Source organism: Lissotriton vulgaris, chromosome 4_1 (genome assembly GCF_964263255.1).
Source record: "Lissotriton vulgaris chromosome 4_1, aLisVul1.2, whole genome shotgun sequence".
Lineage (NCBI taxonomy): Eukaryota > Metazoa > Chordata > Amphibia > Caudata > Salamandridae > Lissotriton > Lissotriton vulgaris.
Genome location: NC_141691.1, coordinates 1,719,808,436 through 1,719,822,076, shown reverse-complemented (window position 1 = coordinate 1,719,822,076; position 13,641 = coordinate 1,719,808,436). Strand labels below are relative to the sequence as shown.

The window sequence follows — 13,641 nt, the reverse complement described above, 5'->3', positions numbered from 1 at the left end:
CATGCATTTTCGGTAATTTTACCGAATCTGTAATTTTACCGATTCTGTAAAATTACAGAATCGGTAAAATTACCGATTCTGTATATTTTACCGAATAGGTAAATATACCGGTCAGTAAAATTACCGAAAATGCATGTTTGGTATGTAGGTGCCAATTTTAACATTGACACAGGGCTTTGAAAATCGGTATTTTACCATGCAATACAATTGCATGGTAAAATACCGATTCAGGTGTACATGCACATCTGTGCATGTACACCTGTGCCATGTGGCACACATACATGGGGCATGTATGTGTGCCACATGGCACACAAGCCTAAAACAGGGGTGCCAGAGGGTGTCAAAGTGACACCCCCTGCACCCTTGCAAAATTCGATATTTACCGATTCTGTATGAATCGGTATTTGATATTGAATCCTATGGGTTTCAAGGCCCATAGGATTCAATAGGAAATACCGATTCGGTATTTACCGAATCGGTAAATACCAATTTTTACAGATTCGGTAAAATTTACCGAATTGGTACCTACATTAGAAAGACCTACTCTTAATTACCGAATCGGTAAAATTCGGTAATTAAGAGTCGGTATTTCTGATTTTGCTACATCTGGCCCCCAATGTATAATTGACATATCTTTGCCTGTGTCTGGCTGAAGCCTGTAAAGGATGTAGGTCTAACAAACTATTTCCAAATTTTGTTATACACATCTAAGCTCTAATGGCTGGATATACTGGATAGCCAGATATCCCTCAGTGTTCACAAGTAGCGGCTGATCTTGTTTACATTTGTTAGCTGCCATACTCTTCAAATATACTGAGATATTATTTTGGAAGTGCTTAATGGCATAACTGTTGCCCATGTGGTGAAATCAACATTCAGAGATTTCTTAGGCGGGAACCATCTTCAACCCCTATCGATATCCAACACATTTTCTTAATTACATTCACAGTCAACAAATTGATTCTCCCCTGAGCATGGAAGGACTACAATCTCCTCCTCAGGGACTGTATTATACTAAGAGCCCTGGGGTGATATAGGAATAAACTCTTGCTTTTTGCACCCGAGTCACTTTATATTGCAGAAGGAGCCACAGACATTTGCATAGTTCCTTCTGTAATACAGCTTGTGTTTTTCCTTATTTGCATGTGAATGTTGCGCATGCAAATGCGGAATATTTTGCTTCTGTGCAGTGGCCTAGCTAGACCTTATGCCGCCTGTAGCGGTTGGGCGTTTGCTGCCCACGACAGGCGAGAGGGGGGGTTGGCGGTGACGGTCCCTGCTTTCCGCCACTTGATGGCCACAGGTAAGAGCGTGGGGGGATCTGGCCCCCCAAAACCTGCGCCGCCCGGGGCTGAACGCCCTCCCACCCCCACCATGCTATTCCACTGCTTCTATGCCTGTGTCAAATTACAGATGAGGGCACAGAGGTAAAGGAGCTGCCAGTAGGTGAACCGACTGTGGCCACACAGAAGTGGCATGCTGTTATTGAACCCTGCAAGGGTGCCCAGTTAAAGAGGGAAATGAGTTCCTACCCCCCAAGACAGCCACCTGAAGAGGGGTCTATGTTCGATTTTAAATTGCAGGTCAGGTTACAAAGTAAAATACGGATCACCTGCTACAAGCAGCTGGTCCACCTTTCACTAAAAGCTACCCCCAAGGTAGGGGTAAGTTTGTTCTCCCATCTCAGAGCCATACTATGATGTGTCAGGTTCCCCCCATGCTATGCCTATTTTCCTGTCTGCCAGCCATGCCATGATGTGTTCTCTTCCCGTGAATAATTCCAGTGACTCAGAAGAGGCACTCACCTGCAGTGACTGGGTCATGCTTTGCATCTTAAACACAATGCATGTGACAAATACCTGGTACTGCCAGCCACAATGGAAACACTTCATAGGGGTGTTGCATGAAACGAGGTAGGTCAAAGCACCCTGGCAGGTTGAAAGTGGGTACCCCAGGAAGCAGTCGAGTCTATTCGGACACAAAATACCCTATCTACCTCGCCACTGAAAACACAGGAGTTCCATAAATATATAGAGGTTTCTTCAGTGGGGAAAAATGTGGCTCTGCCATGTGGTGGTGACATGACAAGAAGTCACCACTGGAGAGGAACATGGATGCCATCTGTGTGCTCGAAGTACAGAGTAAGCAGCTGCTTAAATCAAGAGATCTAGGATGTGCTGTGCATGGAATGAGACTTCTTTATAGTCCATGATAAAGGAAGGGAGACCAAGGTAGGTGCTGGCACAGCAATGAAGTAAGAGTCTTGCATATGACTATTGGTGTACTTACATCCTACCACACTGTCCTCCTAAGTGGGGTTTGGCTCGAGTGGGGACCCTGCAAGTCCCCACAGTCCTAGGCATGTTTTGTGATCATATTGTGGGAGTAGTAGTTGTCGAGAGTCTTGGGGGTCTATTAGGATAGCGGGTGGACTCCAGTCCGCCCGCCACCCTAGCGGTGCTGGGACGGCCGCCAGTGGTACGACGGCCCCGCAATGCCAATTAGGATGCCGCCGCCACTGTGGCGGTGGCATCCCGCATATATTACATTGTGGCAGGCGGTGCTGTAAGCAGCACCCGCCACAATGCAATATATGCATGTTGTGCATTGGCATGCACAACGTGACAGGCACAGCACTGTGCCTGCTACCTTGTGCATGCCAATGTTGGGCGGGTACCATGGGTACACCCCAAGTGCGGTCCCCCACCCCCCGGTTGGCCTGCAACGGGCCCCCAAAGAAAACTCTGCATGCCTTTCCATGGCATTGAAAAAGCCACATCATAATATGCCTGCAAGGCACCATCCCCATATAATGGGCCTTTTCCTCCCGGTAGGAAATCAGGGAGATTGCCTACCGGGCGGATTGCGGCGGACGGTCTTCCCATTCACCACGGTACCCCCGCCATGCTAATGTGGCGGGGTTAAAAGGCTGTCCGGCGGGGTGTTTTGGCAGGCGGATTGCCACCGCCAGTAGGGCGGTGGCGATCCGCCCGCCATCCTAATAGACCCCCTAATTCTTCCTCCCGACCCCCTTTTTATTCTCGATAATTTCTTTGGCCGGAGCATATAAGCAATTAAGGGTTAGGTACAGAGAGTTCTGCTTGGATAAGACTTAGATGTGATACAGTGATATTTAAAATAGGTGCCTGAGATCATTGACACTTATATTTTTATCCTTTTACGTAATTTCATATTTTGTAAATCAGAACAGAATAAGAGAGGCATACACAGTGATTTGAAAAATCAGAGCATGGCAAGGAACTAATTGATTATGAGCGTATAAAGATGGGCATTAGTGGTCTTTGCAGCGCCATATGATTGCACACTGCAAGAGAATATTGCAAAGCCCACCGCACCAGTATTGTAGGTACCATGTGGCTATTTCAGTAAAAGACAATTTGTATTCTTTACAGGGTGCAAGTCATGGGGAAAGTGACTCCCTTGTTTCAACGCCTCTGAAAGACGTGGACATCACTCTGCCGGAAAAATTCTATGAAGAAGATATTTATAAGGTAACTATAGCTAAACTCTCATTTAAGGGCTTACCTCCTGAAATGAACTCTGTTTGTAGTTTACATCACATTGTCCAAAAGAGAATCTCTGTGTCTGATCCTTCTTGAACTTTCCTTTCTGCTACCTTCTTTCTTGGTAATAAAAGAGTCTCGTGAGCAACCCCTTATATTTCAGAAAGAAATTTTTCAAAAATCAATTTTAGATTAGTTTTTCTTCATTTCTTTTTATTCCTTCATTTTCGCATATATTCAAATGCCTGGAACAGGAGACCCGTAGCCAACACATGTTTCGTCAATCAGTACATCAACCTTTGACTTCATCAGGGCTCGTCATATATATCAGCATTCAACATCCTACAGTCCTGAACCAGTGCGGATTGTAAATACCATCAAGGGACCAATATCGATGCGTAGATGTCATTTCACTTGGATTTGAAGTCCAAAATACAAATCATCGATCTATCTGTCCGTCATCCGACCAACCTCGAAGGGAGAGTGCTCCTTCGTGTGCGACCTGGCGCACTCTTTGTTGTATCGACTCATGTTAGATTCTGAACAAACAGTAAATAGCTAAGGTAAGCTAGTGAGGTCCAGGAGTACCCTATGCATGATGTTACACAAGCAGGTGTCTGGTAACTGGGCAGGTAATGGGGGAAACCTTGCCAAAGCACCTACTAATTCCGCCCCTGCGTGTTAGGCCCATTTCAGCACATGAAATTGCCCTTCCCATGTGACACCATGTGTGGAACCATGTGGTACCACCCCACCATTTAGTGCAATTACATTCTTTGGCCCCGAATGAGGAATAATATGCAGGAGCGACATTTACCACAGTTTGTCCGGATATTCTGCCCTTACCCGCTGCAATTTTCACCTACTTGTGGCAAGTGTAACTGGGCCCAAATTTTTGTAACTGGGTCCACATTTTTTTGCAGAGTTTTCAGATGGAACGGAACTACAATCCAACAAGTAATTGGCCTGAAGAATGTATTTGGACGGGCAGGATTGTGCTCATTTGAGACATTATTTTGTTAAGTCTACTAATGGAACTGCTCCTGTCGCATTTTTACTGTTCTCTATCAATTTTATTTGTACATTTAAAACGTGCATGAGTGAACTGGCTATTAGGTCTTGGGGGTCTACAGACCGAGTGACTGCTTTCCAGTGTGGTTGAACGAGCCACACAGACACATGAAATGTCTACTTGCAACTTCGCAAGTAATACTTTTTTATGGTTTAAAGTGACATAGCTGTACATGCACATAAATATTATATCCGTATATATACTTATTACAGAATAAGTGCAACACATTAATATATGAATACATGAATACATAAGAAATGCGATTTCTGTAAAAGCAGTATAACTCAAAACACACAAGTATAAGTGAATGAGAACTACCATTTGTAACATTATAATGAAGACATTAGAGCACATGTGTATCTGAATCCCTAATTTCTACAGTGAATGCACTCCAGTAGTATGCTTGGAGCTTCTCTTTACAATAATATGGTTGAGGCACACAGTGGATATATGGTGCTAATATATGTAAATATTGCTCTTCTGTGACAAATATGGGTGGAGCTGGAATTGTGTGTTTCCAGTATGTATGTATATATATATATATATATATATATATATATATATATATATATATATATATATATGAAGGAGTCTTTGTGGACGGCGAGCAGGACCACTGTGGAAGCTGTTCGACTTTCTGGGTGAGAGAGCATTTTTGCATATTATTGTGCGCCATGTCAGCAGTCGCGTTGAGGGGTAGAGAGGAGGCAGCACTTGACCTCTTCGGCGACTCCCCGGCTGGGTAGTCCAACAGAACTGCTTGCACTGAGACTGTACAAGAGGGAGGCACGAGCCTCCGTGACAATTATAAAAAACTAGAAAAACTAATGAAAAGAGAGTAGGCTAACTGGCGGGAGCATTGATCATTAAGCAGATACCTTGAGGTAGGGCTAATCCCTCGAGGATTGAGAATTATGCTGGCGCCCAGCTATGAGCAACCAGATCCCAACATGCTCAATGAATGGGCAGAATGTAACTTAGATTCTTCCCGTAAATTGGCCACAATCTTGGTGAAATATGCGGAGAGCGACCGTATTTTGTTACAGCAGCAGATTGATGAACTCAATGTAGAAATAAGCTCTATGGAAAAAGGAGTTGAATCAGATTCCACTAAATTTAGGGGTGACATGATGGCCAGGCTACGCAAAGAAGAGGGAATTATCAAGAAGCGTAAAGCGTTTAAGTTTCAACGCGACAAAGTCGACTATCAGCAAGGGCGCATTTTTACATTCGCAAGAAAATTTGACGCTATTAAGGCTTCCAAAGGTACTTCAAGCTCGACTGCGGCCTCGGCCAGTTTGAGTAATTTTCCAGCTTCTGGTCTGCTTTTTTCTGCATCGTATATGAGTTCAGTGCCTGACAGTGGATCAGACACAGAAGCAGCTAGAAACGATTCGCGGTTAGGGTTTATCAAGTGCTCGTTAGCGCAGGAAGTCGACTGCCTGCGACAAGACAGACAAGATACCTTACGACCCAGGAAACCCAGTCAGACCGCAATAAAAGAAACAACAAAAGACGGCATCAACGAAGGAAAGCAGGCCGTAGTTCAAAAAATAAATATTACCCCAAAAAGAGATGGAATCAAAAGAACTGAAACCATTACACGATCCTCGTCACTTTATTGCAGGTGATTCTCTGTCATCAATTGCACTACAACTGCTCTCACCAAAGAGGATGTGAACATTTTGTCGCTTGGACTAACATACAGTCCAGCGAGTGACTTCAATTACGCTAAGACCAGGATAGATTTGTATAGCCGAAAACTCAGGAGACCCCTTCAGATAATTTGTCACCGGGGTTGGTTGCTAAAGATTTGGGACTGCTTCAAGATTTGATAGCATTACGCAATGAAGCTCCGATTACAGGATCCTCGGAGGAACATTTGGTTTTGGATTTGCCAGGTCATACAAACTTCGAACCCAAATCAACTTTCAACCCGCTTATGTTACATGACAACATTGACATTTTTCACGAATTAACAACAGCTAGGATCAAGAAACTCCATATGACAACATTGAAGGAGAAACGTAAATATGGGGCACACAACAACCATTATAACAAGTTGGTCAAGAAACTGCAGGCAGACAATACCATTATTGTTCGCCAAGCTGAAAAAAGGGGGAAATGTCGTGCTTTGGCCACGTTCTCTATATTTGGAGGGAGCTTACCTCTAACTAAATGATGTATTGTGCTACAAACGCTGTGATGTGGCTACCGTCAGGCGAGTTCAGGCAGAGCTCCACACATTCCTGATGGGTTGGAGGAGTGCAGGTTTGTTGAGCCTGGATGAATTCAAATTTCTTAAGAAAGATTATCCTGTGATGCCTGTTTTCTACTTGATCCCCAAAGTCCAGAAAAATCTTGAAAATCCCCCTGGCAGACCAATTATATCTGCACGGAGTGGACTGTTGGAAAATGCTACCATGTACATTGACTTTTTTCTTCAGGATTTTGTGAAAGCTTTACCATCATATGTACAAGATTCTGGCGATTTCCTAAGAAAATTGGACAGTGTACATTGGGACTCAGAATGTTGGCTTGTAATGTTAGATGTTTCAGCTCTCTATACCAGCATCCAACATATGGACGGCTTGAGAGCTGTACAATTCTATTTGGGCAATAGGCCAATCCGATTGCTTGAACATAACAAAATGTTAATCACTATGATTTCCTTTTGCCTCCATAACAACTTCTTCATGTTCAACAATCCGTATTTCCAACAAATCAGGGGTGTGGCCATGGGGGCCTGCTTCTCTCCCAGTTATGCCTGTTTGCATATGGGCTACTGGGAGGAGCAGGTCCTACATGGCACATTCCATGATGCTGTTGTTGAGCATGTGGTACACTGGTACCGCTATATCCATGATATTTTTCTTATATGGCGGGGTACCAAACAGCAGGCTAGTGACTTCATTGATATGATAAATCGTAATACCTTCAACCTTGCTTTCACCTCCAACATTAGTCAGGATAGAATCTGCTGTTTGGATGTAGAGGTAGTGCTGAACAACAACAAATTGGAGACTGTACTATACAGAAAACCTACAGCGGGCAATACAGTGCTGCATGCCAAAAGCCATCATCCGTCGCATCTAATTCGCAGTATCCCCTACGGGGAGATGCTGCATATCAGACGCATTTGCAGCACTGAGCGCCAATGTAGGGCAGCACAGGAGGAAAGTAAAGCACAATTTTTGGCCAGAGGTTACACCAAGACTGCTTTAGATCTGGCTTTTCTGAAGGTTAATTCTATTCTGAGGAACGAGGCTCTGCTACACAAGAAATCTCAGAAAGCAGAACCCGTTATTACCAAACAACCGGTCAGACTTGTACTGACGTACAACAGACATCACCAAGCTCTCCGTAAAATAGTTACCAAAAATTGGAACTTGGTATGTAATGACCCGGTTATTGGTAATCTGATGTCAGCCAAACCTGAAATTTCCTTCAGGAAAGCACGCTCGATGAGCGATGCTCTGGTCAAGTCCAGTCCAGAGGTTTTAACCAACACCTCCTGGATTCAGGCCATTAAGGGTTTCAGAAAATGCTCATCGTGTAAGGTTGCAAACACGGGGTGAGTAGGACAGAATACACTACACCTTTTTCTGATATCCCGCTTGTGATCCAAAAACAGCTGATGTGCAAGACTGAGTTTGCGGTGTATGTGCTGGAGTGTCCATGTGGCCTGCGGTATGTGGGTAGCACCAAGCTGCAGGCTCACAAACGGATACTCCAGCACATTAGGGCCATCAACACAGGTGATGCCGCTTACCCAGTCTCACGTCATTTCAAAGATCATCATGGAAATCAAAGTCAGCTGTTACGTTACTTTGTCATTGATGCAGTCCCACCCATGAGGAGGGGAGGGAATCGTGAGGCCATCCTGCGAGCCCTTGAAACTAGGTACATTGTGGATCTTGACTGCAAGTCTCCTTTAGGCTTTAATGCTAGTGAAGATTTTCATACCTGCCTGTAGTCTCCACTCTTTCACCCATTCGGCACCTTTTCTTAAACATTTAGGGGCAGATGTATCAAGCCTTTTGCGACTCGCAAAGGCCAAAATTCGCAGAATTTCTGCCTTTGCGAATCGCAAAAGTTCTTTTTGCATGTTTTGGCATGCATCAAAAATTCGCAAAATAAGAAATAGCAAAAATGTGCAATTCCTTATTTTGCCATAGCATTTAAGGAATCGCAATTTTGCGATTCCTTAAATGCTATGTATGAAGCATTTTTGAATTGCGATTTATGTTTAAGAATTCGCAAATTACCACCAAGTTGTAGTTGATGGTAATTTGCGAAGTCTTTAAAAAATGCACAATTTAGCATTTTTGATGGTGGCATGTGACGCACACACATGCCCATAGGGCATGTATGTGCGCCATATGCACACACATGTACATTTCAGGGGTGCACTAGGGTGTCTTTGAGACACCCCTGCACCCTTGAAATAATTCTTAAATTGCGATTAGCAAATTGCGAATTCGCAATTTGAGAATTACTTCACAATCATTCCTATGGGCCTCCTGGCCCATAGGAATGCATGGGAAATTATTCCTTATTTGCGAATTCGCAAAATGCGAATTCGCAAATAAGGAAGATTAAGGAATCGCAAAAAAATTGCGATTTATTTCATACATTCCATTTTGCGAATTCTAAATAGCGATTCCTTAAAAGTCGCTATTTAGGAATCGCAAAATGGAATCTTGATACATCTGCCCCTTAGGTTCCATCTTATATCTCCCCATTGCTGTAAAATTGTTTTAATTTGGGGATAACAAAGGTGCCTGCCTCTTTCTTTGTACAGTATAGTGTTTTTTTTCCTATTTCATCTGTTTTTAGGATTTTTTAATATAAGAGAATTTGGTCTTTTATATTATTCTTTGCACATATCTTTGCACATTCTTTTGCACTGATGTTACATAGTGTTTGCACTTTAATTGCCGCATGACTGTGAATGTTTACATTTTTTGGATTTTAAATATGTTATGGATTTAACCCACTTGGGTTGTATTAACCTAGGACGTCTGCCTTAGTCTATATACCAACTGCATCAATCTGGTGTACTGATGAGATTGTTATGAATAAATTTTTTGACCGATCTGTACATACGTTTTTTAACATTAATGTTTTAAAAAGGCTTGCTTTATTTTACTGTCTTTTATAAAAACATATTTTAGATTTTTAGGTCAGGTTAATTTTTGTAAAAAACTTTATTGTGCAATTAGTTAAGATTACAACCATAGGCCTACAACCACAGGGGACGGCCGCTAGAACACGTAAAAGCGACCATTGTTTAGCACAAAACTGTGGCCGATCTCCTAGAGGTCTGGCAATAATACAGGATACGATTCGCAGCAACACAGGATAAAATCAGGATATAATAGTATTTTTTTTTATTTTTTATAAAAGGAACAAAGAAAAGAAACGAACAAATCCCAAGGCATAAAACATTATATATGAAGTTGTGCTCATACGGGGGGACCCTCAAATACAAAATGAACAAACAAGCCAGCGGTAGAGATGGTCGGGGGGGGAGTCAGTGGGGAAGTCAAAAATCAGGAAGGAAAGTAGACTACACAAGGAATGTCGGATCAGGGAGATAGGGAGATGTCTGGATTATCTTCAAACGGGGGTGTGCATATGTTTCCTCTATAGGCGTTCCATTGGCCCCAGATTCTAGTCCACACCCCAGGTTTGCCCCTAGCCAAATACACAGTCTTCTCTCTAAACATACACCAGTCCATATTCTCCTTCAATACTGACACGGTGGGGGGCCGTTGGGAACCCCACAACTGCGCGATATCTCTCTTGGCGATCATGTTCCCAAGGGCCGCCCACCGGGCCTGGGCGACGTTGTAATCATTCGGCTCCCACACATTCAACAGACATCTCCGGGCCTCAGGCAGCAGAGCAACTCCGGTGACACACTCCATTTCAGCATGCACCCTAGTCCAATACGCAGCCACCTCCCGGCATTCCCAGAGGAAAGTAGCACTCAAACCACATCCACGCTTACATAACCCATCTGCAGAGAAACCCATGGAGACCAAACGAGGACCGGTAACATATACGCGATGAAGAATTTTGAGTTGGATGAGCCGGAGACGGGTGGGAATGGCTACCTCCATCGGGGAAGACAGAGCTGACTTCCAGTCTTCGTCATCCAGTTCCAACCCGTCCCCAACGCAGGCCTCCCTGAGACGCACGAGGAGATCTGCCCGATTGTTGATTAACTTCTTATATATTAGTGAAATCGTACTATCAGGCAGATGACCATCGAGTATTCGGTCTTCCAGTGGGAAGGACTCAGGAACATTGGCATCGGCAGCGAAGACCGACGTCAAGGCGTGACGGACCTGTGCATACCTAAAAAACTCTCTTTCACTCAGCTCATATTCATTCTGTAGCGTCTCAATAGTCTTAACCGCACCCTTCACCCAAAGATCACCCACTCTACTTATACCAATCATATCGCATTTCTCAAAACCTTTCGTTGTCCAGAGGCATCCCAATCTCTCCGACGCATACAAGGGGGTCGCACGTGTCAACCGATCCTTCCAGCCCAGGGCAGCATTTGCATCACTCCAGACGCGCACAGCAATCATAATGGGCCCTGTTAAATTTCTACCTGCTGCCCTAGAGTAGAGCGCCCTGTTGTAATTCCCTCCCGGGAATTGATACTTGTCCATCTCAAATGCCGGATTTGGGCTGGGTGCATACATTGCGTGGTTAATCGCGCACAGCTGAGAGGCCCAATAGTACCGAAAATAGAACAAAGAACGTGACCCCGCCTAATGATGTGGTGGTCCTAACAATAGGATCCCAATATATATGGGGTGATTAGCCTAGGAGTTTAGCAATGCACATAACAAAAATTAGTCAATCCAATTATACTCAAAAGCAAGTATTTTGCAAATATATATTTATTTTTTTGTATACTCTTCGAATTGATGTAAAAAAAAGTACAAAAATAGATAACATTTTAAATCCACAAAATATTTTTTAGAACATCAAACGACATACATTGGTGCAAGAAAGGATAAAAATAAGAGAAATTCATCCTACTTTGGGGCCTACCCAGTAACAAATCATACTTCAATCATACTCTCATACTCACAAATTTCCAAATTAATCTACCTAATATTCTATCATTCAACTTTCATTCTTCCATGCATTCCTATCGTCCTGGCGTATGCAACACAGAGATGGTAGGTCTGTTGCATAAATCAGAATGTTATTCCAGACAGATGACATTAATACGGCTCCTAATGAATATAAAGCAGTGTGCCGTATTTCTGGAAACACAAGCCCAATAGTACCGCCTGATATCCGGGAGCGCCATGCCCCCGTCATACCAGGGGAGAGTTAGTTTAGCAAGAGCAATTCTTGCGCGGCCATCCCAGATGAGCCGCCTCTGCAGGCTTTCCACCTCCCGAAAGTAACTCGCCGGGATGATGTCAAACGAATTCTGGAATGCGTATAAAAACCGTGGCAGGGACATAATTTTAAAAAGCGCGGCACAACCGAGCGGTGACAGCGGCAATCAACGCCAACGAACCACATCACGCTTCAACCTCTGGAGAGGGGGAGAAGATTGCGCTCGTAATGAGCAATAGGGTCGAGCGACACGAAGATCCCCAAATATTTGAAACCCGTCTGGGAAACCTGAATAGGAAATCTACGTGGCAAGGGAGGGAGGCCACCCAAAATTACATACACACAAGATTTATTCCAATTTATGATCAAACCTGAATTCTTGCCGAACGAGGTGAGAACGTCGAACAGGACATTAAGCGATTTACGGGGGGAGGTAAGGTATAAGAGAATATCGTCGGCATACAGCTAAATCCGATCTTCAAAATCAGGAGTCCACCGGATGCCCTTGATCGACGGCTCCCACCGGAGCCAGGCTGCAAGGGGCTCCGAGGCAAGCGCAAAGAGTAGGGAGTACAGGGGGCACCCCAGTCTCGTACCCTTCCCAAGAGTGAAGGAATTGGATACTCGGCCATTAACAACCAACTGAGCCAGCGGTTCCCTGTAGAGAAGCTGGACCCACCCTATGAACTCCGAACCGAAGCCAAATTTTGCGAGGGCGGCCCAGAGATACGGCCACTCTATCGTATCAAAGGCCATCGTGGTGTCCAAGGAAGCCAAGATGGCTGGCTCTTGAAGAGACCCCGCCCTCGCGAGAACACCATGCAAGCACCGCAAGTTGAGCGCGGTGTTTCGATGTGGGATAAAACCAGATTGATCCGGATGGATCAGGTCACAAATCACAGTAATCAGACGATTGGCGAGAACTTTGGCCAGGACTTTAGGCTCGGTGTTCAACAGGGAGATGGACCTGTACGAGGAGCAGCGATCCCGAGGCTTGCCCTCCTTGGGAATTACGACAATTGTTGCTAAACGCTGATCACAAGGGAGGGTGCCAAGGTCTCGTGACTCAAGGAACATGTCGCAGAAATATGGTGCTACCTTGTCGGGATGCAGTTTGTACAGTTCAATAGGCAAACCGTTCGGGCCCATAGCCTTGCCCGAACGGACAGAACAAATAGCGATCGCAATCTCATCCGCAGACAATGGAGCATCCATTAACTCTCGGTCTTCCTCGGAGAGGCGGGGCAGTGCAATATCGCGCAGCAACAAATGGGAGTCTTCCTCATCTCTATCAGACACCGGGGAATACACAGTACGAAAATAATCCGCAAAACACTCCACAATCTCACTTGGGTCAGTCACACACTCTTCATTCAAAGTCCGAATCGCGGGGACCACACGATTCGCCCTTTCTTTCTTATCAAGCCACGCAATCAATTTACCCGCCTTGTCCCCGACATCATACAATCTGCCCTGCTGCTCCCTGTACATTGTTTTGGCAGCATCCGTGACAAGGGACTTATAGTCCAGCTGCTTCAAACCAAGGGCGTGGAGTCCCTCCTGAGTGACGCCTGATTCTAGGTCATTCTCCATTTCAGATATTTCAGCCTCAAGACGCACAACCTCTTGATTCTTTGTTTTCTTGGCTTCAGAAATGAGGGATAAGGC

The 13,641-nt window shown here is 44.5% G+C and overlaps 1 protein-coding gene across 1 annotated transcript in view; it reads left to right on the top strand.

Moving 5' to 3' along the window:
• CDH17 (cadherin 17) overlaps positions 1-13,641 on the top strand; it is a 405,204-nt gene that overhangs the window by 44,164 nt on the left and 347,399 nt on the right. The window contains exon 3 of the mRNA XM_086965999.1: positions 3,414-3,512. Within this exon, the coding sequence (XP_086822125.1) occupies positions 3,414-3,512 (99 nt within the window). The remainder of the gene's footprint in view (positions 1-3,413; positions 3,513-13,641) is intronic.